This window comes from Canis aureus, chromosome 15 (assembly GCF_053574225.1).
Source record: "Canis aureus isolate CA01 chromosome 15, VMU_Caureus_v.1.0, whole genome shotgun sequence".
NCBI classification, from domain to species: Eukaryota; Metazoa; Chordata; class Mammalia; order Carnivora; family Canidae; genus Canis; species Canis aureus.
Window position 1 is genome coordinate 42,677,576 of NC_135625.1, and position 26,041 is coordinate 42,703,616.

At 39.1% G+C, this 26,041-nt stretch overlaps 1 protein-coding gene across 3 annotated transcripts; it reads left to right on the forward strand.

Moving 5' to 3' along the window:
* The first annotated feature begins 302 nt into the window (after positions 1-302).
* Positions 303-18,802, forward strand: GOLGA7 (golgin A7). Of its 3 annotated transcripts, none has more exons than XM_077849314.1 (6): positions 303-402; positions 672-803; positions 6,384-6,536; positions 13,741-13,842; positions 14,846-14,908; positions 17,394-18,802. In XM_077849314.1, the coding sequence occupies exons 2-5, from the start codon at positions 693-695 to the stop codon at positions 14,891-14,893; spliced, it is 414 nt and encodes a 137-aa protein (XP_077705440.1). In that variant the 5' UTR covers positions 303-402; positions 672-692; the 3' UTR covers positions 14,894-14,908; positions 17,394-18,802. The 3 variants fall into 3 exon arrangements, with proteins under 3 accessions (XP_077705440.1, XP_077705438.1, XP_077705439.1); XM_077849312.1 differs by having other exon boundaries at positions 363-453; XM_077849313.1 differs by lacking the exon at positions 303-402 and adding an exon at positions 432-539.
* The last annotated feature ends 7,239 nt before the right edge of the window (positions 18,803-26,041 follow it).

Consider the following 26,041-nt stretch of genomic DNA (forward strand, 5'->3'; position numbering starts at 1 on the left):
GTTCGTTTTGTCCCGAGTCGGGCGGCACCCACAGGTAAGCCAGGACGTCAAAAACTACGTCGATCACTAGGGAAATGACACGACACGGATATGACACAACAGGGAAATCCCGAGTATTGGACCGGGGCAAACGAGGGGAGCGTGCAGCAGCCGTAGCTTCCCCGGCCTCGCCCCGCCCCGGCCCGGCCAGGCCCGGCCTCTTCCTTCCGTATTGACGCCCCCGGGCGGGGCGGGGCGGGGCGGGGCGAGGGGCGGAGTCGGCCCGGACCCCGCCCACTGCGCCTCCTCACCGCAGCGCGCAGCCTCACCAGGGTCGCTTTACGGCCGGGGCGAAGGTGAGTCCTCTCCTTGCGATAGAGGCTGAGCGGAGGGGCGGGGAAACAAGCTCTTTTGCGGCAGGACGTAAGTGGCGCTGTGGGCGGTGCGACTGCAGCTGGAGGGCAGAGGAGGCGGGTTCGTGTTTCCCGGGCCGAACCGGGCTGCGGGGGGTGCGGGGCCTGGCCCCGGGCTATAGCTCAAGTCCCGCGGGGCCAGTATGGGTGAGGGGGAGTGGGGCGGGGCACGCCTCGCGCCACCTGGGCCCGTGGGGAGGGGCTGGGGGGCGGGCGGGCTGGAGTCTCGGGTCCAGGCCGGGGATCTGACCCGAGGCTGTTGTCCCCCCGAACCCGCAGCGCGCCGGTCCTGTCCTCGCCATGAGGCCGCAGCAGGCGCCGGTGTCCGGGAAGGTGTTCATTCAGCGAGACTACAGCAGCGGCACACGGTGCCAGTTCCAGACCAAGTTCCCCGCGGAGCTGGAGAACCGGGTACGCACCCTGTCCCCGCACCTGCTCTGGGGCGATGGGGGCGGGCCTCCTCAGGGCAGACACCGGGCCCGCGGTGTGCCTGGCGGCGAGGGGAGGGGAGGCGAGGCCCGGACGCGGCGTTTGGAGGAGGACGAATAAGACCGACCCCCGGGTGTGGTGACCTTACAGAACTCTGTGGTGCCGAACCAACCAGCCGCCTTCTTCCCCCCGCGCCTCCGCCCCGCCCCACCCCCACCCCCACCCCGGGTTATTGACAACAGTGATGAGGAACTAATTCCTGAGGTTCCAGCCACCTAGCTCAGCACGTTGTAAACTATATCCTCCCACCTCGCCAGGAGAGTAATCATCATCGTTCTCGTGATTGGGGTTCCTGGCCACGGTGCTGGTCGCCCTGCTCGGCAGAAGGGGTTTATTAAATTGCTGTACCAGGCAGTACGGACAGGCCTGCTGGGAACCTGAGCAACGTGGAGCATTAGATCGGCCTGGACAGGGAAGGATCTCAGAACAAGGCCTGACACTTGCAATTCCCGGTTATGATCCCCGGGAGCCACCTGTGTTTTGTTGGCTTGCATATCAGAATTGGCGTCAGGATATAGGTCCCATAGGCAGCCCTGCACCTAGAAATGGAAGATGGAGCTGTGTTTCCTCTTTCTTCAGACTCGGGGAGAAATTATTTGTATTTTATTTTAAAAATACAACGAAGTGAGCATGTGTGAGTTTGTTTTCTCTTGTATCTGAATGTGCTCACCCACCCAAAGAAAGAGCTTTTGGTCTTGAGCCATGTTATCTTGCATTCTGTTTTCTTTTTAGAGATCAGTTTCTGGTTAAAGGGGAGCAGGTTTTCTGCTCTTTTCTGCTTGATGGGGAGGGTGAGGGACTGAGGTGATTAGGTGTGTTGTGGGTGTGGGAGTAAGAAATACTGGTCATGGGATAAGTGGGTATAGAGGAGTCTGTACAAGAGAAATGTGTAGCAGTCCTTTAAAATCAGCTTGTAACAGGTAGATTGCTCTACCTGAATGCCAAGTTTGGAAAATCAATGTGTATCAATCCTAGTGTCCTTCGACTTAATTTATAATTGTGGTCAGGTTAGTGACCCGAGTATGTTTCTTTAAGTGCAAATGAAAGATCAGGTATGCTTTACAGGGATGGTGTGTGGATGAGCTTGTCTGTGAGATGCTGTATTAAATGCTGCACTTTGCCGTCTAGATGTTGAGTTAACTCAGCTTGACACTGGGTGGACATTTCCATCATGGTTTCAAGAGATAGAAATTGAGCAAGTTGTCTGTTGTCTACCGCTACTGAACGTTATTTTTAAAATAACTTAACATCCTAGTTAACATGTTTTACGTGTTAGGACTTGTATGAAATGGATCAAATGTTTTATTTGTAAGCCTGTTATGGAAACTCTGACTATTTATGTACTTTCAAATCAGAGTGTAAACTCTTCTTTCTACCACACTTACTTGGATGTTATAAGATTCCTTTGTTTTTTTTTTGTTTGTTTTGTTTTGTTTTGTTTTGTTTTATGATAGTCACAGAGAGAGAGAGAGAAAGAGAGGCAGAGACATAGGCAGAGGGAGAAGAAGGCTCCATGCACCGGGAGCCCAATGTGGGATTCGATCCCAGGTCTCCAAGATCACTCCCTGGGCCAAAGGCAGGCGCCAAACCGCTGCACCACCCAGGGATCCCGATTCCTTTGTTTAAAGGTTTTATTTATTGTTTGTTTGTTTGTTCGTTTGTTTAAAGGTTTTAAAGTCAAACTTCCAACTCATAACTGAGCCAAATATATATATGCAGATATGCAGGACCAGACATTAGCCTTCTACTCCATGTGTGGTAGAGCCTTTACTTTATAGTCTGGATTCTGAGAATCTCCACGGATTCTTACAGGAAATTGATGTTTCTAAATTCTGGAGTCCTTTTACTTCTTTGACTTCAGATTATAGCCTAGAACTGCTAGGCTATAATGTGACTCTGAGTACTAACTATAGGGAGTGTTACTTGGTGCTATTCAATTGTGTCTTTGAGGGTGTTTTTTTTTTTTTTTTTTCTTCCTTTTTTTTTTTTTTTTCAGTGTTTGGGTTAAAACACTAGTTTATGCTTTAAACTGCTTGGGAGAGCTTTGATTTTTCTTTTAATGTATTGAAATCAAATTTAAATTACAGGTTTAAATTTTCCTTGCTTTGTTTGATGGAAAATTAAAAGGTTTCTGTCTTTGTTTCTATACTACTTACCCTAGAAATTGTACTGATTGCTCTGCCACTGGGCTGATTTTCCTCTGGGGAGAACATCACACTTGGTAATTTAATAGAGGAAGAAACTAATATACAAATGTTTTGTATTACTTTAAAGTATTAGATACACTTACATTTGTACCCTTTAATCTGGGAGGGAGGACAAGTTCTGCCTGCTAACAAGTTTACTTCTGCTGCTGCCTGGTAAATGTAATACTTTGATGCTTAACTTTGTTGTCAGGACACTTCTTAAAGAGAAGTGTCTTGACACTTTATTCTCACTTTAGCCAAACTACAGGCATGTTAGGTACCCTTGGTCTGGGTGGGAGAGAAATAAGTGAACTATATAATTTGAAGCATTTGTTCCCCTACATACCTTTAAAAATTTGTGTCTATATCCAGTTGGTAGAAATTACCTTTGACTTGTAAGCTTTGATTTGTGATCACTTTACGCTTCAGCACCATGCTTTCTACCACATAGTTCAACAGGAAACAAAAATTCTGGGAAAACGAGTCAGATTCCTATTTCCATTCTGATTTTCAGTGTTTTTTACTCAAATTTGTATTTGGCTCCCACTTCACAAATCTCCCAATTTTGAAATAGCTTCAGTATCAGTCTTCAAGTACCCAGGGGAGAACACTGACAGGTGGTCTTCATAGTGAAGGGAGTGACAGAAAAATGCCCACATTTGTTCTCGTGAGCCCTTGTATGTTAGGTCCTTTGCCTTTACTGCTGACTACCACGTTTTTTACCTTTCCTCCCTTTTTTAAAATAACCTTTCAAAGAAATGCTTGACTTTTTACATTTCTTTTTTATTAAACTTTTTTTTTAGTCCTTCACCTTGGATTTTTTTTTTTTTAAATGATCTATGATTTACCTCCATTATAAAGCATTACAGTATTGGGATAACTTTTTTAAGAATTCATGATTCTGGTATGATCAGTAATTCTGATCTGAAAGAAATAAAATGTTTATGGGTTGGATCCCATAGTTTCAAATCACACTATATCCAAAGATATGTAAATAATTCAGAGAACTTTCCTTATCAGATCATGACATTTCAGATAGGTCAAACGTGAGAGTTTGAAATTATTTAGACTTTTAGGATTTGCTGATGCGACAGATGGAAGTTGTTAACTTAGGCATAGTTAGTGAAGATAACAATTTATTATAAATATTTTTTCACAGAGTGAACAGAGTCCGTTTTCGGGGAATGAGAACTCTGACATAGATTCCCTAGATGACCATTCAAGTGGTGGCTCAGTGCGGGAATGCTGCCCTGGTTCTCAGCATCATCTCCACCCACCCAACCCCTGTCAGAAACTCTGAATATTCTGGAAATTAAAAGTAGCTCCTTTGGAAAAAACAGGAGAGCCGCCACCACTTAAAGTTCACATTAAAGTTTTTCGTGCCATTGGCTCATTGAGTCCTCATAGTTTTTCCACACAACAGACAAAACAATGATTGCAACTGCTTCTAACCTAAAGGATTTTAATTGTTTAAAAGTGATGATCATAAATTGTTTTACATTTTAAAAAATTATGTTCTTGGGACTATTTTGTCTCCAACAGTATTTTGAAGTTCTTTGACTTTCTTTTGAGTCTTTGTATAAGACTTCACAAAAGTGGGGCACCTGGGTGCTTCAGTCAGTTAAGCCTCTTGATTTCAGTTCAGGTCATGATCTCAGGGTCAGGAGATTGAACTCTGTCAGGCTCTGTGTTGGGCAGAGAGAGGCTTAAGATTCTCTCTCTCTCAAAAAAGGACTTTATAAAGGAGGGAATTCGTATGTAAGGAGTTACTCTTTTCAGGAATAAGGTAGATGTGTGAGAGGAGGCATAGAGTAAGGACAGATAAACTGTCCTTTGTTGCCAAGAACGATAGTTTTGCGTGAAAAGCTCTACTAATTGAGTGAAAGTCCTAGGGTAGAGCACTGAGATTTGAAATCTACAAAGTACTGTTAGGAGAAAAACGTGAAAGCAGGAGAGGAGGTTAGAGTGAAAATGGATGACAGTGGTAGTATTAGTGTAAATGTGAGATAATGGTGTCACTGAATAGAAGGGTAATAGGAATGATTTGATACAAAGAGAGTTGTGTGATAGTTTGAGATTTTGCCTTGTTTAGTGTGAGCTTTCAGTAGATTCCAGTGTTTAGGGACTCAATTTAAGATTACCTGCTCTTAAAAGCAAGAGAGGCAAACCAAGAGACAGATGCTTAACTGTGGAGAACAAACCGATAGTTACCAGAGGGGAGGTTGTTGGGGGGCGGTGAGGGAAATAGGTGATGGGGTTTAAGAAGTGCACTTCTGGGCAGCACTTTATGCTGCCTTTATGGCTCAGCGGTTTAGTACTGCTTTCAGCAGGGCACAATCCCAGAGACCCGGATGGAGTCCCACGTCAGGCTCCCTGAATGGAGCTTGCTTCTCCCTCTGCCTGTGTTTCTGCCTCTCTCTCTCATGAGTAAATAAATAAAATCTTTAGGAAAAAAAAAAAAAGTGCACTTCTTGTGATGAGCACCAGGTGTGGCATGAAAGTGTTGAATAACACTTTTATATACCCAAAACTAATATTACACTGCTAGCTAACTGGAATTTAGATAAAAACTTAAAAAAGTAATGAGATTACCTGCTCTTTCCAGTTAAAGAGAATGTCTCCTTCCTTTCATACCCCTGCCATACTTTAAATATGCCTTGTCAATTTATTACCTATTTATATTTACATACATGTTCTATTTGCATGACTGTCAACTCCTAGAGGACTGAGACAATGTCTTATTCATCTTTCTCTAAGGCCTGTCCTAACATCTGATGATAGATGCTCAATAAATGTGAATATAAGTGGAAGCAAAGATGGCAGGATTGTATAATTTTTTTAAAGATTTATTTATTTTAGAGAGAGAGAGAGAGCACATGCCAGCAGGGGAGAAGGAGAGAGACAGAGAGTATCAAGCAGACTCAGTGCTGAGCACAGAGCCCAGCATGGGACTGGACTTAATCCCATAACCTATGAGATCATAACCTAAGCCACAACCAAGAGTCGGATGCTCTACCAGCTGAGCTACCCAGGTGCCCCAGGATTGTATAATTTTATTATTACTTGGTACTCAGTATAAAGAATAAAGAGACAAGATATTGAATCTTGAAGATATCCAGTGTCCATAAGAAGGATAAGATGAAACAAAGACTAAGCAGTTTCAGTAACATAGGTCCCATTTTAATCACTTAAAATGTTTGCCAACTATTGGATAAGAATGTTGATGAAATAGCAGAATGAATTAATGATAGCAGGCATAACTGAGTGATTGATCTTTTTTTCCAAAACTTACTTTTAACTTCTTTTTTCAACACAGATTGATAGGCAGCAGTTTGAAGAAACAGTTCGAACTCTAAATAACCTTTATGCAGAAGCAGAGAAGCTTGGAGGCCAGTCGTATCTTGAAGGCTGTTTGGCTTGTTTAACGGCTTATACCATCTTCTTATGCATGGAGACTCATTACGAGAAGGTAAGGTAACTTTGTTCTCACAAAATCTCTTAAAATCATATTAATTGACATTTATGTTTACTGGTGACAGTTGCCATAAAACTTAAAGGGGCAAAAAAAAAAACTTAAAGGGGCATGTATAGTAATAATAATAATTCAAATTCTGCTGTTGCTTCTGTGTCTGGAGCACATAGTAAAGAGTCCCGAGTTTTTCAGAAACTGGTCAAAACTGATGTGTCAACATGGAGTTAACATACCAGTGTTCAAATGGGCTTACACTTAAGAAAACTGTGGAAAATCTATATTTTCATTCTGTCTAGCTTTCTCAGAATCCTTTTTACTTATCCTGCCACTTGCTTTTTTTTCTTCTCTTTCTAACCTGCTAGACATGGAGTTGCCAGTTTCTCAACTTAGATGTCCAAAAGGCAAACTTCCCACCTCCCCATTTTGTTTAATAGCACCCTACCTTTCTCAGTACCATCTTAAGGTATGGAGGATGAAAAAGAAGGGAAATATTTTCAGTTGTCAAAGACTGAAATATATTCCATTTTCTCATTATTAACTTTTCATGATTTCCTCTGCCACCGTTCTAATATATTCCCTGATTACCTGTCTCTTAGACTATTGAAATAGTCTGATGAGTTTTATTTCTTTCATTCTTTTATTTTTCTAAACCATTTGCTTCTGCCTTCATAAAACACTGCATTGCTGTGGCTCCTGGATGGCTCAGTCAGTTGAGCTTCCAACTCTTGACTTCAGCTCAGGTCATGATCCTGGAGTCCACTTGAGATTTTCTCCCTCCTCTGCCCCTCTCCACACTCACCTGTTCTCTCTCTCTCTCTCTCTCTCTCTCTCTGTCGCTAGAATAAATAAAATAAAATCTTAACAAACACTGCGTTACTTTCTCTAGCACTCTTACAAAGTCAGAGGCCTTCCCTGGCTTCCATTTATTGCCAGTGAGTGATGTTCAAGCCCTTTCTCCAACGGACCTCCAGCTTACATTTCCAGCTCTGTCTCCCAGCCCTTCCTCACTTTGTCTTTCAGCCAAACTCATTCACTCACCAAGCACACCCTCTGAGATTTTCCTTTACCTACAGTTCCATTCCTTCTGTGTTCAAATCTCACCAGCCCTTTATGTCCTGCTGCCATCTAACTTTTCCTTATGCTTCTAATTGGAATTTTTTCTTGCCTTTGTATCCCCACAATACTGTACTTATGTCTCTTTTCCTGGCACTTAACCTCTCTTGACTTTGGAGTGAAGCAGTTTGCATTTTTATTTGCCCTTCAAGTATGTATTTTTCTTGAGGTCAAGGACATTGCCTTAACCATTTTATGTCCCTCTTCATGCCAAATACCAAGCCCAGGGTGTGTTAGGCACTCATTGAATGTGTGTTGAATGAATTTAAGTTAATCACAGTACACTCCTAATATATCATTTAATTTTGAGCATTTTTAGCAGCTGAAATGCTATAAAGATAACTCTATAATACTCCACCTAATACAAGTGTGCCTGTGATGTCCTAGACTCTGGAGAGCAGATACAGTTGCAGCTAAAGTATTTTTGGAGTTATTGGCTGAAAATGCTGCTGCTGCCAGATGCTTCATTAGCATCCTGACATGAATTGTCTTAGTTTTACTAAAAGAATGTATTTAATAACTAAATTAGTAGTTTATATTTTTTCTATACCTTATAGAGAAGTAGCTAACTTTCATTCCTCTTTTAACATTCAAAATCAGAAGTTTTAAAGGATCGGTATTTGTCTTAGCAGTTTCTCTTTAATAGTACATTTGCTGAGTGAAGGGACAAGAGATTCATTCATTTCATAAATATTTATTGAAAACCTACTATGGGGCAGCCCAGGGGGTGGCTCAGCGGTTTAGCGCCGCCTTCAGCCCAGGGTATGATCCTGGAGACCCAGGATCGAGTCCCGCGTTGGGCTCCCTGCATGGAGCCTGCTTCTCCCTCTGCCTGTGTCTCTGCCTCTCTCTCTCTCTCTCATGAATAAATAAATAAAATCTTACAAAAAAAAAAAAAAAAACACCTACTATGTACTAAACAGTGTGCAGGGGATATAACAGGGCAAATATGATTGCTGACATGTGGTGTTTATAATTTAGTAGTAACAACAGATGCAAAAGAAACAAGACCAACTCAATTATAAATGGTGGTAAGTGTCTTAAGGAAACAAACTTTCCTGTTTGTTTCCTATTAAATATAATAGGAGAGACCTAATTTAAATTGTATGGCCAGAAAAGGCCTCTGAAGTAGTAACATATGAGCTGCTATGGGAAGGATGCAAATCCAGGACCGTTCAGATAGAGAGATGAGTGTGTGCAAAGGCCCAGAGAGCATAATGGGTTCTGGGAACTATAAGAAGGCCAGTGTGGAAGGAGAGAAGTGGAGAGAGGGGCCAAAGATGAATTTGGAGAGGTAAGGAGGAGCTGTATCTTGTGTGTAGTCCATGAAAAGATGTTTAGATTTTATTTTCAGTGCCAAGGGGAAGCTACTGAAAGGTTTTAAGCAGGAGAGTGATACAATTAGGTTTTCATTTTATTTTATTTTTTATTTTTATTTTTTTAAAGATTTATTTATTTATAATAGACATCGATCCCGGGACTCCAGGACCGCGCTCTGAGCCAAAGGCAGGTGCTAAACCGCTGAGCCACCCAGGGATCCCCATAGTTTTCATTTTAAAGCAATCTCTTTAACCTAGGGGGAAAAAAGATAAAAGTGGAAGTAGAAACCAGGTAGCATGCTCCATAGAAATCCAAGCAGGAGATGATTATAGCTTGAGCAGGGACTGGAGCAATAGAGATGGAAAGAAGTGAACAAATTCAAGGAATATGTTGATAGTGAAATACAGATTTGAACCGGAGGCCATGTAGGAGAGGAGGGTAAGGCTGAATCCAAATGGATAGAAACTAGGCCATCCGGGCGTGGTCATTTACAGAAGCACATGGTACTGCCAATTTGAGGTGTAATTATGTCCTCTAGAGTATTTTGTTCATACTTAGTGGAGTAGTAGATAATTGAGTTGTCATCACACTATAGTTTTACATTTGTTGATAAGATTTTAACTAACTTTTAATCAATGTGCATTTGCTGAAATAGATACCCCCTTCTAATGTCAGTTGTAAAAAAAAAAAATGGTAATTGGGTGCCAGCCAAGTCAATTGCATTAATTATGGAATCATGGACAAATTAATCTCTGAGTTCTCACACCTATAAAATGGGTGCTAGGGCAGCCCCGGTGGCACAGCGGTTTAGCGCCGCCTGCAGCCCAGGGCATGATCCTGGAGACCCTGGATCGAGTCCCACGTCAGGCTCCCTGCATGGAGCCTGCTTCTCCCTCTGCCTGTGTCTCTGCCTCTCTCTCTCTGTGTCTCTATGAATAAATAAATAAAATCTTTAAAAGAATAAAAAATTAAAAAAAATAAAATGGATGCTAGAATGTAATGCATTTCCTCACATATGGTAGATGCTTAATAGTATTCTCTTAAGATAAATTTAAAAATTAAATTAGTGTATATACATATATACACATGCTAACTTATGTGTTTATATATATATACACACACATACATGTTTTAATTAGATATTTGTGAATAGTTTTGTTTTGTTTTTTTTTTTTCAGATATAAGTAATCTTTTTTAGCATCTGCTAGCTTATTTAACTGCTTAAAACATTTAGCAGCTTTTAATTAAAATCCCTTTGGCTATTGGGTTGCCTGGCTGGCTCAGTAGAGCATGGGACTCCTGATCTCAGGGTTATAAGTTCAAGCCCCACATTGGGTGCGGAGGCTACTAAAAATAAATAAATAAAAATCCCTTTGATTATTAATCTTGACAGGCAGTTCTCTATATCAGAAATAGAGTGGAAATTGATCCTAATATATGTTTTAACTTGGGATCATAGGCAACATGGAAGGTATTACTTTATAAGTCTAATCAAGGTTTCTTTCTTTTTATGGAGTATTATAAAGCAAGTAAAGACCAAATAAAATTAGGGGTGCCTGGGTGGCTCAGTTGATTAAGTGTCCACCTTTGGCTCAGGTCATAATCCCAGGGTCCAGGGATTGAGTCCTGCATCTGCTCCCTGCTCAATGAGAAGTCTGTTTCTCCCTCTTCCTATGCGCCTCCCTCCCCACTCATGCTTTCTCTCTCTCTCTCTCTCTCTCTCTCTTTGCTCTCCTCTCTCTCTCAAATAAATAAAAAAATAAAGTATTTTGTTAAAAAACAAATAAGATTAGTTTTAAGAAACCAAAATTTAGGGCAGCCCTGGTGGCTCAGCAGTTTAGCGCCACCTTCAGCCCAGGGTGTGATCCTGGAGATCCGGGATCGAGTCCCACATCAGGCTCCCTTCATGAAGCCTACTTCTCCCTCTGCCTGTGTCTCTGCCTCTCTCTCTCTCTGTGTCTCTTGTGAATATATAAGTAAAATCTTTAAAAAAAAAAAAAAAAAAAGAAACCAAAATTTAAGGCATGTCCATATTTTTAAATAGGTAATTTTATTTTAGAAACTGGACATGAATAACTAGATCATGCAAAGTGATTAACTGGATTGATCATAATTAAGATGTGTACTTATACTTTTTTTTTTTACTTTTTTTTACTTTTTTTTCTTTTACTTTTTTTTACTTTTTTTTTACTTATACTTTTAAAAGAAAACTTTAAATATATTTTTGTAGTTTTGATAAAAATCATATAAGAACAGCTGCCCTCTCCATCTATCAATTTGTACATTAGGAATTTCTAGGCTATTATTTACTACTTTATGAAAGGACAGGATTGAGTCATTTAGTCTGTATTGTTTTAAACACTAAAATTTTAGTCTACAAACAGTAAGCCAAATATAATAGTGCTTATACTTTGTCATGTGGGTTAAATTTTTTGAAATTGTAAATAAGCCTTTTAAAACTCCCTAGAACAATCATGCTTTTTTTTTCCTATAATGTGCTATTTATTGATTTAAAATGAAGATAAAGACTTCAGTGTTATTTCTCTATTGTTGCTGCCCATTATAATTAGGGAACAAATGGGCTTGTAGAAGCTTCTCCTTTCAGTAGCTATCTGCCTTGTTCATAACATCCCTTCTGCCTGTGTGCTATATCGTCTATAAAAGGAACAAATTAGAAGGAACTTCTATATTTTCTGAAAATACTGTTCTCACTTAGCTTCTCTTAGGATATTTTTTCTTGAACATCTGTATTTTTTCTTCAGGATTTCTCCAGTTTAATATTCTCAAGGAGGATAATAGTCTTTATTGAGGTTTGATCGTGTTTAGCTTTGTAAATATTAAAACACAGATTGAGGTTTTGTTAGGTATGAGGATAACAGAGATAATTTTCTTCAATATTGTAGATTGTTTTGACTCTGATTTACCAAAAATAATAAGCTGACTAAAATTTCAACAGTTTTCTTTCTGAACTTATACCTAAGTGCACATGAATGTTATTAAAGTTTAAATAAAAACCTTGCACAACAGAGTTATGCTTCAGTCAAACAAAAGCATGCTCTTTCTCTGCTGGTAACCTGTACCCAAGGAGAGAGGGAAGAAAGCTGTTCTGACAGAATCCTTTCTTTGACTTTTCTGACTGCCCCCTCTAGTGGAAATGGACTAGAGTAAGGTAGACCCATTCTCCAATTTCCAGTTCTGGCAGGTGAGCCGAGAAAGGAATTGGAGAGAAGATTGAGGGTCCTGAGTTGGGCACCTCCATGGGCTTCTTCCTTCTGTTTGTCATTTTAGCATGACTGACAAACTGATAGAAAGCTAGAGCCTAAAAAAAAAAAAAAAAAAAAAAAAGAAAGCTAGAGCCTAAGATGGCTTTTTTTTTTGCCCATAAAGACCAAGCATCATTCAAGTTCTTTCAAGTTGAAAATAGGAGAATGATACTTGTATTACTTCAGGTAATTAGGTAAAAAAAAAAAAAAAATGTTTTCTTTAGAAGTGGTATTCTTAATTCACTCCCTAAAGAACCCTGCAGACGGCTCTCTTAATAACATTGTGCTCTTTTAGAACATGAAATTATAGTATTCCCAAAGATGTAACATGAATAAACATAAATTTTGTTTTCCTTAAATTAGATAAGTCATTAGACAAACTACCTAGTGGTTTAAATTCTAAATCATCTTATCCCATGGCACCTAAATTGCAGCGTCCTCATTTTGTTAGTTTGCCCTGGTTCATTGTAGACACACACTTAAATGGTTTCTTAATCTCTAACTGTATTCTCAGACAGTTCTTTTTTCACTTATGATGTGATCACATTTATCCGGGACTTTAGCATATGCTGGTAGTATGAATTTAAGAAAACACATAGTAATTAAAGAACTGGATTAGAGCCTTTTTGAACATTAGAGCCAAAAGAGGGTTATGATGACTTTGAATCTGAAAAAACACATGTAACTCTTTGATTTTGTATATAGCTATTAAGATTTATTTTCTTCTAGCTTATCTGCCTCAAAACTGCCCTTATTAAAGCCTAGAGATTTGGCAATTTCCAGAAGTTCCTCTGTATCCTATCTGGTTTTTGTCTGCATTTGCTTTGACTTTTACAACCTTAATGCTAAACTTATAAACTGAAGTTCCCATCAAGGACACAAGGGCAGACTGCGGAGTAGCATTATATGCAATGGTGAAATTGATACAAGACACTTGTCATCAGAACCTCCATGCCTGCTGTCACATGCTTTTCAAAGGAAGGAAACTTTTCAGTTTTAATCGAACTAGGCAATCTCTTGTTACGGGCCAACTTTGTATCATTACTTAAAGTTGACAGAAACATACAAAGGAGAGAGGCCGGTTCTTAAGTGTTAATGGGAAAGGCTAAGAACTACCCTTGGTATGAGGAGGTGTCGCATTGACCACACTTGATGCGCGGGAAGGAGCAAAGTACAACCAACTTTTGTGTCTATAATCAGCTACTTATTTCTCTATCTCCAGGGCTGAGAGGACAGCAGGTAAGGAGCAGGGGCTGGCGCTCTTGCTTTTGTGTGCATCAGTGCTCATACCACACTGAAGAGCCTGACATGCAGAGTCCATTAGGCTGTGCCATGTGTCACATACAGCCAGTGTGTGCCAGATACTCAAAGTGTGTCCCTTCATACAAATATCCATTTCTTGTTTTAAAAACTAATTCCACTGCCTGAGTATTTTGAGATCCAGCTGATACTTAATGGGAAATCCGATGACATTTGTAAAAAGCTATGGTGTTTCTTTCCCTCAGGTTCTGAAGAAAGTGTCCAAATACATTCAAGAGCAGAATGAGAAGATCTATGCTCCCCAAGGCCTCCTCCTGACAGATCCCATTGAGAGAGGACTTCGAGTTGTATCTTTTTTGCCCAGATCATAAGGTCTAAATATCTATAAAAGTTTGATGGTACTATTTGGCATCTACTAGATAGAGAAAATTTAACTCCCTTCTCTTGTATTTGCCCTAAGAATCTTATGTGTGAATCGCATACCTACCACAAGTCTCCTGTCTCCAACATTTTTCCTAAAGCAGGTTTCCTTCCTTTGCATGGTCTCTGGATTGTTTGATATTCTGGTTACCGTCTTTCTTGGTGGTTCTGAGGGCATCTTGTAGTAATAATGGGGGTGGCATGAGTAATGCATTTCAGCTGCAAAAACTCGGACCCTAAAGCCTCTTTGAAATGCATAAACTCATAATGTGTGGTGAGACTTGTCATCTAAATGAATTGCAGTTCCGTGGGTTCATCTGACTAGTTGAAATCAGTTACAGCTGCCAGATGTATAATTTCATTACCTTTGACATACTGTGCATATTTTTAGAGGCAGTAAGCTTTGAAACTCACCAAGTAAATTTGGTAAATAAAATTGCAAAAAAAAAAACTAATTTAGCTTGATAACTAGAGTAATGAGTAAAATAAATTTTTTTTAAAACCTAGGTCAGATTATCCCAGGCCTTCCAGCTGATAATAATTTCAGCAGTTTTATTTTACTCTGCAGCAGTGATGCTTAAACTTTCAGAGGTCATGAACACTCTCCCAAGAAAAAGTTCGCAAATAATTTCAGGACATTTTGAACCACTGAATTCATTACCTTCTTCAATTCTCAGCTAAAAACCCTCTAGTTCTCCAGCATAGCATCTTTTTTCAGAATTTTTTTTTCCAAAAAATAAATAATGCTTTGGGGAGAATTACATTTCTCAAAGTTTTCTCTAAGGTGGAGAAAGCATCATGTTTAACTTAAGTAAGAGAGAGCAAAGGAAATTGAAAGCAAAGTCTATGTAGATCATATACATGCTCTTGCCATCGTCCCCTTTATATGTTCCATCCTACAGTGTGTTTTCTTAACAGCCATGCTGTTAGATTGAAATCACCATTTATGAAGACAGAGGCATGAGCAGTGGAAGATAAACCGTAGAATTAAAGGTAAAAAAAATCATGTGACTTATATGCAGTTTATGTAATTTGTAGCATGCATGAATTTTCTTCCCTGAATGGTAAATAAAACATTAGATAATGGCATATTCTCTGTTTTGGCTTGATATTTAAAATGTGTCTATAACCTAAATTCTATTTGGTGATTTAGAATTTAAGCCTGATTTTTCCTCTTTGTATTGTTTTCAGACTGGTTTTGTTGTTACTTTGCTTTAGTGGTGTTTTCTTTTTGTTTGTTTTTGTTTGTTTGTTTGTTTTGGTGGGGGAGGTGTTGCTTTAATATTTCAAAGCAATCCTAGACATTTAAATAGTTGGATTTTGCATATAAAAATTGTTTAAGCAATTGCCCTGCCTATATGATGAATGGCTTTAATAACCAAAGAAACATTTCAGAGTTGGAGGGGGAGATTCTGAATATTTCATCCATTTAAGTGGTTTCATTGCCCTGTAGGAGAAAACTTACCCCTGGTGGTTAAAACCATAAATCTGATTCTTTTGTTTAGAATATTTATGTTCTTAGATATCCATATAATGACCTTGAAGAAGTGAGAAACAAGTTAGCTAATACTGATAGGAGGGTAGAAGAATCATGTGGAAGCCTTATTAATACAGGAGCACAGTCTTCTAAGTAACAGAAAATCATACTTCACTATTTCTGCTGATTTCATATGCTTTCTACAGAGAGTGTTCTGCTGCTGTATTTTCCTAATTGTGTGCAGGTGTTTGTCACTAACAGGCAGCACAGAAACAGATCTGCCAAAGCAGACATCCTTCTCCTTCCCAGGGCAACAGAAATAATAACTGCCATTTCAAGGGCACCTGCACTGTGCCAAGTGTCATACAAATGGTATTTCTCATCCTTACAAGAAGTGTGCAGAGCATTTCCTCCATGTTACAGATGAGCAAACCGAGGTACAAATAGAGTAAATGGTGTTCTCAAAATTATACAGTTTAACACACTGTGGGATATGAACCCAAGTTCGACTGACCATAAAACCCCTGTTTTTTACACCATACATCCTATAAGTACTTGCAGCAGCAGAAACAGGGAGAGGGAAGAGTTCATCAGATTATTCTAAGTGCTTATCTTCCCCTTTTCTTTTTCAAGACTTTCTTTAAAAATACATTTTGTCTGCCCTGTACAACTTATCAAATCCTATAAACCAACCAAATTCCAAAGCTGCCTTCTCTTAGCACTAGTGAAAGTGTCACCTGAATTCTTTGACTTTGAAAGCCAAAAATCTAAATAATGATATCCTCTGCCATGTGTTTTATTTCTTTAAAAAGGCCTTATTTGGGAACACTTAGTGTTACTTGTTCAAAGAATTGCTCGTGTACAATTTCCAAACTGACACTTCTCAGTTGTGCAACCAGGAACCTTAATGTGTGGTTTTTGTTATGTGCCATTGGAGTAAGTTTGTTTTATCAATTGCAGCTGCGTTGGCTTGGCACAACGCATTTGTCATGACTCACTTTGCAGCTATTACTGCTAGATGTAATGTTTTTCTGAGGTGGCATGGGGTTTTGAGCAATTACACACCAGAGACTAATCTATCAATAGTCAGGCAACTGTGAAATTTTGAAATGGGAAAGATTTATATTAGGAACTCCTGGATAGTTTCATGAATGCAAATATTTCTGTTCAATTTAGAGCTGTGTGTTTTTCAGGCCCAGGATCTAGTGTGGGTGGAGGTCTTGGAGGAGAGGGAGAAACTGTAAGAATACTCAATTCAGTTCTGTGGTTTTTCTTAAGTCTCCATGTTTTCTGCAAATGGAAGTATTAACATGAGAGTTAATGATTTAACCAAAAAATACACAAATCATGGAGATGGCCTTTATTAAAAGTGTTTAAAATATCTCTATTAAAGACTGATGGTGGTTTTTTTGGGGGGGTGAATGGGTGACGGGCACTGAGGGGGGCACTTGATGGGATGAGCACTGGGTGTTATTCTGTAAGTTGGCAAATAAAAATAAATAAATAAAATTTAAAAATAAATTTATTATAAAGTTATAAAAAATAAAAATAAAAATCAGAACATATCAGTACCGGGTCACAGTAAATGAGCACTGACGAAAATAGCTACCTTTTGTGGGTGCTCATTATGTGCCTGCACTGTTCTAAATGCTTACTCCTGATTATCACAGCGGCCCTACAAGGTACGTACTGTTACCCCAGTTTTCTCAGATGAGGAAAATCAGGTGCAGAGAACCTAAGTTACTTGTCTAAGGCTGAAGACTAATAGGTAGTAGTAGTCCAGGCAGCCTGGCCCCAGATTTGCCACTTCAGCCTGTGTTCTGCTATACCTCTTGTGACATTGTCCAGAGACTGAAACAGGCAGAGCTTGCATTTCTAGACTGTTGAGCGATGTCCTTAGTCAGTACAGGTCTAAGTATTCTAAGTTGGTGTAGGAGCGATGTTTTAGAGGTTATTTTAGCATCCCTTTCTAAAACTTCTACTTTTTGTATCTAACTGCAGATCCCACCTCCAGCTGGGACCCTCATCTATCCACTGGCCAATCGCAGAGTGTCCCCTACCTCCTCTCCAGAGCATCATTCCTTTGTATCTGCTGCCAGAGCCACGGTGCCATATACTCCAAGGACTAACTTTCTAAAATTCCACACGTGGAGTGACCTCTAGTCGCTCAGCATCCACTTTGTGTCTCCAAATTGTTTAGGACTCTGTAATCTTTTGATTCATTTCTGAGAAAACACAATGAAGTGTGTCACTTTTTTTATTCAAAGCCATTAATAAAAGATGCCGTTGGTTAGCCCAACACAAAGTTTATTTCTTATCTGCCAACCAGTACCAGTGGTTCTCTTCATTCCTTGGGCCAGCTTCCCAGGTAGCTCTAGACTTCAACAAGTCATATCTTAGCCAGTGTTCACTCTTCTTTCCCCCAAATTAATAAAATGCTTTCCTCCCAGATTTTGGCAAAAGGTAGGCTGTGTCTATGGTTTTGCTAATGCATCTCCCACATTTCAAAGAACTACCAGTTTTGCCATGGCTAAACTCTTAAAGATCTGTTTCTGCTGTTCAGTTTCTCAAACTGAAACTCATTGGAAAAATAATGTATAATGTTATTTGTTTTATTATAGCAATTATTCCTAATTAAAGCAGTATTTAATGCAATTTCCAGTTATTTTTCTTTGGAGAATTTTATTATTGCATTACCTTGAATGTTGGGAAGATGTAGTATGTGTTGCGTGTTCCTTACAAAAAATAAGTAAGCACAATAAAGTGGATGCTAAACCATCAAACATAAATGTCCCTGCTGTGTCCCTGAATGTGTAATAAGCAAGTATAATAAATATTTTAATTATAGTTTTGTTATAAATATAACTTATGAGAAAAAAATTTGATAGGAATAATACTGTATATTGCTAATTTTTAACTATCCCTACTGGCAAACCTTATGATTCATAGACTTTCCTCATATACAGTATTCAGTGCACAGAAATCTTATGATTGGTTCAAGTACAGTAAGTTCAGTGATTTCCAACTAAAATTCTCACATCTGAGTCAGTGTTTCTAGTTCTTTTGGCTGTATGTTCTTAGTATCAGGGTGTCTTATGCCCTTCATTCATCTTTGGGGTTTGAGAGCACTGTTTTTGGGAAAAAGTTCAGAAATATATTAGGAAAGAATGAAACCGTTAAAAGTTTTACTTGCAGAGATACTGTAGGTGCTAATACTGGATTTAAATCTTTCAGATTTAGTTTCTTTTATGGATCTTTTATTCAGTAAATCCCATCGGTCTGTGTAATATTTTAATTGTATAAAACTCCTTTGTTACTTTATAGCCTGTAATAATGTGTCTGTCTGCCTTTTAAACCTGTTGCAATAACTTTGCTGAAATAACTCATTAGTAAAACTTTTCTTAAACAAATTGTCTGTGTCATATTTGGTGTGGTTTGGTAAAAAGATACGGCATTAAATTTTTCAGATAAACAATACAGCTAGAATCACTGCAACTTAATATTTCTCAACAAACATCTTAACACTCATCACACTTTTCAGTATTTTACAAAAGGGGCAGATATGTTAGCCAAATAGATAAAAACCAAAAAATATTTCCTAATAAACTAAAAAATATTTCCTGATAGTAAAAAATATATTCAACTAAAGTTAAGGATTAGGATGTTTCATTAGGAAAAAAATATCAGTTATTGTTACTATATTGGATCATCTGATGACTCTTTTTTAAGATGAAGTGCATTTGTAGAGAAAACCACATATAAAAATATAGTCCAAAAATTATATATAGTCCATATTCTGACTTTTGTGAGAATTTTGTTTTTTTATTCATTCATGGGAGAGAGATAGAGAGGCAGAGACACAGGCAAAGGGAGAAGTAGGCTCCCCACAAGAAGCCTGACATGGGACTCCCTCTGGGACCCCAGGATCATGCCCTGAGCCAAAGGCAGACACTCAACCACTGAGCCACCCAGGTGTCCCGAGATTATTTTCTTTATAAAATTTTCAGCTTTTCTTCTCTACCCAATTATACTAGTAAATGGTACTTATAAAGAACATCATAAGACTTGAATTAATAAGTTCCTTCCATATTCCACTGGACCCTGGCTCTTAGCATAAAACCATCATTTCTCAAGAATAGCATGCTTTCTTTTTTATTTTGTTGTTAAGTCCATATACAGGGGGTCAGAGTATTAGTGCTATCTTTGATGTATATATTGATCTCCCTTCCCCTTGCTGTGTGTCTCCTACCCTACCCTAATCTTTCTAGTTCCACGAGGGCAGGAGTTTCTAGTTACCTTGCATCTACCCCTAACTCTGAAGCACCATTATTCAGGGTGATACATATACTTAATACTCATATTTGTTAAGTGAATAAGATATAGGTTGATCAGTCATTAGCAGAGTTACTTCCCTACATCTAAGGTGTTTGACTTCATAAGATAGTGTCTTGTATACTCCCCTTGTAAAGTTCTAAGACTGGAAAGGTATCTGTGGCTCAAACTCCATTAGAATACACTTTTGCACAGAGATAACTACTCTTGAGGATTCCAGTGATCTTTCCCCTGCAGATAGGAATTCTCAGGAAAAGTAATTGCATTAAAAAAAAAAATCTGAAATATGTAGATCTGTAAATAATGAGTAAGCCTCCAACTCTGTCGTTTTTTTATTCTGTGTATCCCTGACATTGCCAATAAGTGATCCCCATCTTCATCTGTGCTTGGTTAGAGGATAGACCAATACATAGAATCATTACACAGTGACCAACTTTAACCTGCATATGTGTAAGGTTGAAAGATGTTATTCCTCCCACCAAAGCTGTAGGGAGTAGTTTACAGCAGTACTCCACAGTACTCAAAACTTGGAAATGTGTATAAGATAGCAAATAAGGACAGTGACCCGTGAATGCCAAAATGATTCTGTACCACCTAAATTCTAGAATAATTTGCTTCAAAATGAGTAAATACAGAATTTTATGACTGTTATAAAGGTTTTAGGTCTTCTGTCTTATATCCTAAGTTCTTCCCGAATATCTCAAATGGTGCAGATACAAGGTTCCTTGAAATACTGCCTACAAACAGGAAGCCCTGTACAAACTGAATGCCTACTTAAAAAAAAATTAAGCCTCCGTTTCACAAAAAAAGGTAATTTTATAAATCAGGCACAAAGATTTTGGTTGAGAGTCATTGTCAAAACGAGTTTATGCCAGCAGAACTGTCACTTTTTATGTGAAATCTTTAATCTTGAGAATCATAAATCACCTTGTCTTTGGAGAATTTTTGTTGTTGTTGTTTCAGTTACACAGAGCTTTTTTTGGAAAAAAAAAAAAAAGAAGTGGGGGGGGCTGCTGCGTGGTTTAACATCCGTTAAATATCTGCTCTTGGTTTAGGCTTGGGTCGTAATCTCAGGGTTGTGAGATCAAGCCCTCGTGTTGGGCTTCATGCTCAGGGGGAGTCTGCTTGAGACTCTCCTTCCTCTGCCCCTTCCACTCATGTGCTCTCTTGCACTGTCTCTAAAATAAGTATTTTTGGGATCCCTGGGTGGTGCAGCGCTTTGGCGCCTGCCTTTGGCCCAGGGCGCGATCCCGGTAGACCCGGGATCGAGTCCCACATCGGGCTCCCGGTGCATGGAGCCTGCTTCTCCCTCTGCCTGTGTCTCTGCCTCTCTCTCTCTCTCTGTGACTATCATAAATAAATAAAAAATAAAAAAAAAGAAAGTCTTTTTAAAAAGGGGAGGGGCTAAAAATCAGTCTGTTGGCTGCCAGGTCTGTTGCTCTGGATTTTATTTAGTGTTTCTGTTCATGTATATATTTTCTTTTTTTTTTTTAATTTTTATTTATTTATGATAGTCACAGAGAGAGAAAGAGAGAGAGGCAGAGACACAGGCAGTGGGAGAAGCAGGCTCCATGCACCGGGAGCCCGACGTGGGATTCGATCCCGGGTCTCCAGGATCGCGCCCTGGGCCAAAGGCAGACGCCAAACCGCTGCGCCACCCAGGGATCCCAGTTCATGTATATATTTTCTTACATCATATTTTCATAGGCCAATTTTTTTTTCACAGACCAATTTATTGCTAGGAAATAAACATAATAATTTGTACTCAAAATGTTTTGGCAACTAGTCTTCTGGAAACAACTAAATGCCAAACAACATAACCACAGAAGCTTAGATGCTGTGATATACAAGGACTCAAATGTAATGTGACCCTTTTTCTCCCAATTAAAGGATTGGTGTGCACATTTGCATATTTTTGTGTATCTCATACAACATACAAATGTTTTATTTAGTCCAGTTCCTAATTTCTTAGACGTTTGAAGGACGGTGTGCTTGAAAAACCGACATTATTATAGATGTGACTGTCTATTTTTACAATGAGTGATGCTTCAGTTAATTAGGAAAGAAAAAGCCTAACAGCATATTGTGGGCATTTTTAATATTGCAGAAGAAGATCTTCACTTCACGTCTAATGATATGAAGGAACTACATCAAGATGGGATAAAAATCACCTTTTTAAGTAACCAGAATTCCCAACAGAAACCATATTGACAGAAATGTTACCAACCCCTGCCGGCAAGAGCTACATTTTAAAAATAATCAGATCCTTGATAGAGACTCTGTGAGAAAACTCTGAGGAGGAAAGAAAGTTGCTTGTGTACATTGATTTCTATTCTCAAATACTATGTAGATTTTGAAGTGACCACAATTTTTCTATTTATCAAGGTAATGTGTAGTGTCAGGATAATACTGCAGCTTCATACTAACTATATGTAACAGTTAAAGGCAGAAATTAAAAATGCCTCTGGGACTGGAGGAAGCATTTAGGGTAAAATTTAGTCTAATCAATTTATTCTACAGACAGGCTTATTAAGAACTTAAAAAATTATTTGCCTGACAAAGTCCTAATAAGGTTTTTTTATGGAACTTGACATGCTGATTCTAGAAAAAGTGAAGAGACCTGCCCTATAACTAGATATATTGAGTCGTAGTGCTTAACGTGTGGTACTGATACAAGGACAAGCTCACAGAATAACAGAACAGAATAGAGACCCAGATGCAGACTCAAGCTTGTACAGGGGGCTGGATAGTCTCCTTTTGCCCCTCCAGATCCTTTCTCCTCTGTGTGATCCTTTAGGTTCTAGAAAACTGATCCCTGTGGACGGCATCAACCATGTTACCGTGGCCCATGGTTTCCAGTAGGATTGAGCCAATGGGAGAAATCAATGAGCAGGAAATCTGAGCATGGTACACAGATTCATGGGAGTGGCTAGCTGGCCCACTGCTCAGGAACCAGGGAGGACAAACGTGGAAGGCAGAAGAGTAGAGGAACACTCCGTGCAAGAACCCCTGGGAATGGTCTCAGCATGCGAAGCAATTCATATACCATGTAAATACCCACCAGATAGCACCCCTGGCAGAGAGGCTCTCAGTGTGGAAGTGGAAAGCCCTTTGATGTCAGTCAGCCCCTTCCCAGCCCCCCTGGTGCTTGCTCATTGGGACCATGTAACATGGTCATGGCAGCAGGGATGGTGGCTACATGTGACTCAACAGCATAGACTTCCTCTCATTATGACCCATCTGGCTACTGCCACTGCTGAGGCCCAAATGGCACACAGAGGCCAATGCTAAGCCCCCAGCGTGGTACTATTCTCCAGAGGGGGTTTTGACTATAACAAACTGGACATTTTCATTCTTGAATTGGGACTGTGTTTTGTGACTTATAAAGATCAAAAAGGGACTTTTTTTTTTTTCAACAGAAGAGTGACAAGAGTAATAATAATAGAACTTCCTCAGTTTTCATGCAGGGACAGGGGAAGAGCTATACCCACCGAACACATCAATGTAAAGGAACAAAAATAATATTAGAGACAAAAATAAAGTTGCTTTACAATTACGTTCCATGAGTTATCCTAATTGATAAACATACACACAAAATTTATTTATTTTTTTTTTTAAAGATTTTATTTTATTTATTCATGTGAGACACAGAGCGAGAGAGAGAGAGGCAGAGACACAGGCAGAGGAGAAGCAGGCTCCATGCAGGGAGCCCGACGTGGGACTCAATCCCGGGTCTCCAGGATCACGCCCTGGGCTGCAGGCTGCACTAAACCGCTGCACCACTGGGGCTGCCCTACACACAAAATTTATATATTATTTCCGTATTATTTTTGGACACTAAAATACATCCATTTACCTGGAAACAATGAACAGTAAGTTGGCTGAAGCTGCTGGTTACCTGTAGAGAGGGAGGAAAGAGAATGGGGTCAGAAAGAGGGGCACAGGGCTTACAACAAATTTGTAATGTTAAACAGCTGATTATTTTCTATACGTTTTCAAATTTTAAAAAATTTTATTACAAAAACAACCACCTGAATATGTCAATACTATATCTAAGTATTATACATCCCATTTAGCACCTTCAGTGTCATCATGGGCTTTGATAATTTGGGCACAATACCTGCACCCCCTGGGATTTTACTCGGTTCTCTGTTTTCAACTTCCTCCAAGCGTCCAGGCCTATTTGTCTTGTTGGTCTCATTGTCAGGAAGCACTAGCCTCTGAATCCTGCTACTTCTAATTATACCCAAAAAAAGTAAAAAAATATGGAGAAATGACTTTTTCCTGCTTACAGATATGTGAGTAGCACTTTAAAATAAATGAATTAAACTTCCCAGCCTCGAAGCAGCATATAGCCAAGGGTAAAGTTCAGGGTCAAGCTAAATTTCTCCTGTAAACATGTCTAAGATGAAAGAAAGAAGTTGACTAGGAAAGTTATTATCTCACTTCCCCGTAAACAGGGACAAGTTCAAAGTCATCTCAGCCTTCCCAGAGCCCGATGGGTCACGTCCAAAGCTTACTGACCCTAACAAGTTGGCAATGTGTAGAATGTTCACAGCAAGACCAGCTATGAAAGGCCAAGTGACCCAAAGCTTCTGGTTCTTGTCTCTAAATATCAACAGTTAACACAATTTCATGACCAGGTTTCAGTATTTTCAGCTGAAAATATTTTCATAATTGAACTGGACATAACAGAAAATGAAAACTTCAATGTTTTTTTTTTACTCTAAAGTTTGAATTATTACATTATCTGCTCTAGCTAATTTAGTGGTAAAATACCCAAATAATGTTCTGTAACATGGAACCCACCTAATCATCCATTTTCCAGCTTTCTGATAGAGGATGAATACTGAACTCCATTAAAATGTTTAGTTCACCAACAAGAAACGTGTAAGAAGTGTTTAAATGGGGACGTCTGGGTGACTCAGTGGTTCAGCGTCTGCTCAGATAATGATCCCGGGGTCCTGGGATCGAGTTCTGCATTAGGCTCCCCAAAGGGAGACTACTTCCCCTTCTGCCTATGTCTCTACCTCTCTCTGTCTCTCATGAATAAATAAATAAAATCTTTAAAAAAAAGTTTAAATGAACAAACCTAGAAATAATGCCAGAATTTTTAAAGATATCACAAATTTTTTTAATTTCACATTTTTATATTAATTCAGTCCTCTTATTCCTTATTATTTCAAGCACTGACATCTTGAGAGATATAAAATTTATATATGTTCTGTGTGAAAATAAAAGGGAATGGTAATAATGGCAATATAATTCCATCTCTGTAACTCAAACTAGAATATTTGGGACTTAAAAAAAGTTTTAAAATAAATCTTCATGTATCTTGTCAGTTCAGGGAAACCCTTACCCATATACAGATGAGTCTCAATTGTATCATAAGAGTTGTTCCTACACAGAAAAATTATTTCAATAAAATTCACTCTAAAGTGGAATGACCCATTTCATTAGTTATATCAAGTTCTCGACATGGTGCCATGTCTATGATCCATTAATACAAAAACAGGTAAAGCATTAAAATGAAAACGAATGAATGGAATTTCAATACAGGGTGGACTCGAGCAAGGCTATGCTCTCTGCCTCTTCCTATGACTATAATCAAACCTGTACCTGTGGCTACATACTTAAAAAAGAGCATTGCTCTAAACTGTAAGTGCTTAGAACTATTGAGTTTAGCCTGCTTTTCACTTAGACCAAAAGACAATTCCCTAAATTACATGGACCCTAATAAACATGAAGACCTGCCAGCACTTAAGACAGATGCCCCCTACATAAAGTCACATGAATTTCTTGATGGAAAAAAACATATTTCTCTTTGCTGACTCTTATCCAGAAAATCATTAAGAAAATAGTTTTCTGTAACCTGCTAAATGCTATATTGGCCATAGTTTTTCAGAAGATAAACTGCATTTTTTTTTAAAAGGAAAAGGTGTGGTTATTGTGTAGTCCACAATGACAAAATGACAATACAGTTTTTGTATCTCATCACAGAGTTTCTTGTTTATCTCTCCTGGAATTTTATTCATCCTTCTTGCAAACTATGTCACCTCCTATAGCAGGGAAAGCTGCTATAGGCTTAAGGATTGTCCCCTCAAAATTCATATTTTAAAATCCTGGCCCCCTAACCTCTAATTCAGAGCCCTCATGAATGAGATTAGTGCCCTTATTAAAGCAGCTCAGAAAGCTCCTTTGCCTCTTTCATGAGCTTACATGAAAAGACCCTCCCCAGACACTGACTCTGCTGGCACCATGACCTGGGAGATGCCAGCCCTCATAACTGTGAAATATAAATTTCTGCTTTATAAGCC